We start from the raw sequence: 2,500 nt of genomic DNA on the forward strand, positions 1-2,500 counted from the left end.
ATATCCTTCTCGTCCTCTGCAAAATTCTTCACATTTTTCGAACGTGATAAAAAACCCTTTTCTTGTCCGAAACCAAAGGAAAACATAGGCATCCTGAAACTCGGTCTATCCCGAAGGCGTTACATGTTGGGGCGACTTGGAGGTGGTTTGGTTTAATTGTCATAATCCTTACACTCTCTTGTCTTAAGATCAAGGTTCCTTATAAGAAGTTTTGATTATTTAATTGAGAAGTGTTAATCTCTCAAACCAGAGTTTGATAAAGTAACTATAACACATATTTTCACTGAAGGGTTATAACAACCTAGTTTCACTGAACGGCGGAAATCACAATATTACAAGACATAATGGATGATAAAAGTTATGCTTATTTAAGAAATTTCTTGCATCTAATCACGGCTCGTTTTCTTATAATACAGTTATCTCAAATTAATAGATCTCATATTTCAAAGTATTTAAAACAATAGTAATTCCAAATATTCTCCAGTTAAGCCCTCACGTTATCATGATATTTAGTATGTTTCCGGTTGTACTTAAGCTTAAAAAACACAATTATGTAAATAACTTGATTAGAATATTTACGATTTGATTAAGTCCAAAGGAAATCATCGCGATGCGACGCAAAATGAATTTTAAATTAGGATTTTTTTCAACCGACCGTTAGAAATCTCGAGTTGCGACAGTAAACGCGCCCAGTCAGTAGGCTTTCCCGAGCCCGTCTGAGGGAAGCAAAAGTCAATGGGAAAGAAGAAGAAGAAGAAGAATGGAAATGAGAGAGAGAGAGAGAGAGAGAGAGAGAGAGAGAGAGAGAGAGAGAGAGAGAGAGAGAGAGAGAGAGAGAGGGGGGTAATCTAACAGGCAATCGATATCGGCCTCCTCGTGACATCGTTAGTCTTCTTCTTCAATGGGGTTTCTATACAAACCCTTCCTCCCTGTCACACTTTGAAAAAAAAAAAAAAAACATTCATCAGTCATGTGGAAAGCAGTGGATAGCTTTTTTTTAATGGTTTAATTGCTTTTTCTGTATTGATTTCAAGTAAGAAGATTGATTGGCGGTCATTTTACATTTTAAATAAAGTAGGTTTTCATTACTTTTCTTGTGGTTTATTTTAATTCCTTATTTCCATTCCTCACTGGGCTATTTTTCCCTGTTGGGGTCTTCAGACTTATAGCATCCTACTCTACCAATTAGGATTGTAGCTTAGTTTATAATAAAAAATATATTGAAAAACTAATCATTACTAAATCTTTTCCCCAACCCGCTCTCTTCCCCCACCCGTAATGTAAACAGGGCAGAATCACCCACCCCACGAGGAAGGTATTAAATAAGTCTGTTTGCTTTAGTTGCCGGGTTTATGTAAACTTATAAAGGGCGAGGCGAGCCCCAAGCACTGTTACCTTAAGGGTGGGGCCGTAACCACAAAGAGGTGGCATATGTGTTTTAAACATTTTTTCGAGGTGGATATGAATAACAAACAAAATAGCTAATTACTTCTCTCTAATACCTCCTCTAACGAAGTTGAAATGGGGCAATGTTTTACCCTTTCTTTGTTTGTTTGTGTGTTTGTTTGTGAACAGCTTCCTAGTCACAGTTTTAATCGTAGAGTAATAGACTTTTAGGGATTAACTATTATGTAAAAATGTGGAAATGATTAAATATTGGAAGGTCAAGGACACGGTCAAGCAAAATGTCCAGTTCACGTAATCAGCCATAAGTTTGGACATCGTTGTCGCAGAGACTTCAAACTTGGTTCATATTTGAGTGTATGAAAATCCACGTCAATTAATACATATGAAGGTCAAGGTCAAGGTCTATAAATAAGCTGCTGCGGCGGAGGTCTGCTCTCTAGTGAGTACACCTCTATTATTATTATTATTATTATTATTATTATTATTATTATTATTATTACTACTACAAGCTAAGCATCCTGACTAGTAATGTGTTCGCCTAACATTGTCAAGGCAGCAGATCGATCCCCGCCCGGGACCGTGAGTTTAAGCTGTTTACTGGGGAGGTTACTGCTGTGGTTGGGCACCACAATGTTGTGTTGGGCTTGCCCGGCTGACGTTCTGGTGAGCATCTATTCTGATGAAATTGGAACTGAAACCAGACACCTTTAAGCTATAACCCTAGTTGGAATAGTAAGATGCTATAAGCCCAAGGGCTCTAACAATAAAAAATAGCCTAGTGAGGAAAACAAACTAAGAAATAAACTGCACACTATTCTCCTTTGGGAAAACTCATTTTCGTAACCTTAAAGAAACGCCGTGTATAGTTAGCCTTCAGTGGAAAATAGCACGGAAATTAACTTATGTAAATTTCGGCCCTCTGGAAATTGCCTTTAATTTTAACGAAATGGAATAGAGATGACGTATAGACAAATCAACTAATGGTAAATGCTATATCCTTGAAGCTTGCTCTCTTTAAAGTGAAGTAAGAGTTAATTCGACCTTCTTAGAGTGATCGGTGTCTTCCGCCCTCGACCCTTTTTCCATTTATTCC

General features: G+C 37.5%; 2 protein-coding genes across 4 annotated transcripts in view; one reads left to right on the forward strand and one right to left on the reverse strand.

Moving 5' to 3' along the window:
- The window catches only part of Ppat-Dpck (Bifunctional Phosphopantetheine adenylyltransferase - Dephospho-CoA kinase), a 266,249-nt gene that overhangs the window by 168,768 nt on the left and 94,981 nt on the right, over positions 1-2,500 (forward strand). The gene's annotated exons all lie outside the window — the stretch shown is intronic.
- LOC137656798 (5'-3' exonuclease PLD3-like) overlaps positions 1-2,500 on the reverse strand; it is an 85,769-nt gene that overhangs the window by 70,415 nt on the left and 12,854 nt on the right. The window contains exon 1 of one of the 3 annotated variants that reach the window (XM_068391096.1): positions 1-117. This exon is cut by the window's left edge and continues 19 nt beyond it. The exons of the other annotated variants lie outside the window; for them this stretch is intronic. Coding sequence (XP_068247197.1) covers positions 1-92 — 92 coding nt within the window. The 5' untranslated portion in view covers positions 93-117. Of the gene's footprint in view, positions 118-2,500 lie in introns of those variants that run through there. 3 annotated transcript variants of the gene reach the window in all.

The sequence above is a fragment of the Palaemon carinicauda genome, chromosome 17 (assembly GCF_036898095.1).
Source record: "Palaemon carinicauda isolate YSFRI2023 chromosome 17, ASM3689809v2, whole genome shotgun sequence".
Taxonomy (NCBI): Eukaryota; Metazoa; Arthropoda; class Malacostraca; order Decapoda; family Palaemonidae; genus Palaemon; species Palaemon carinicauda.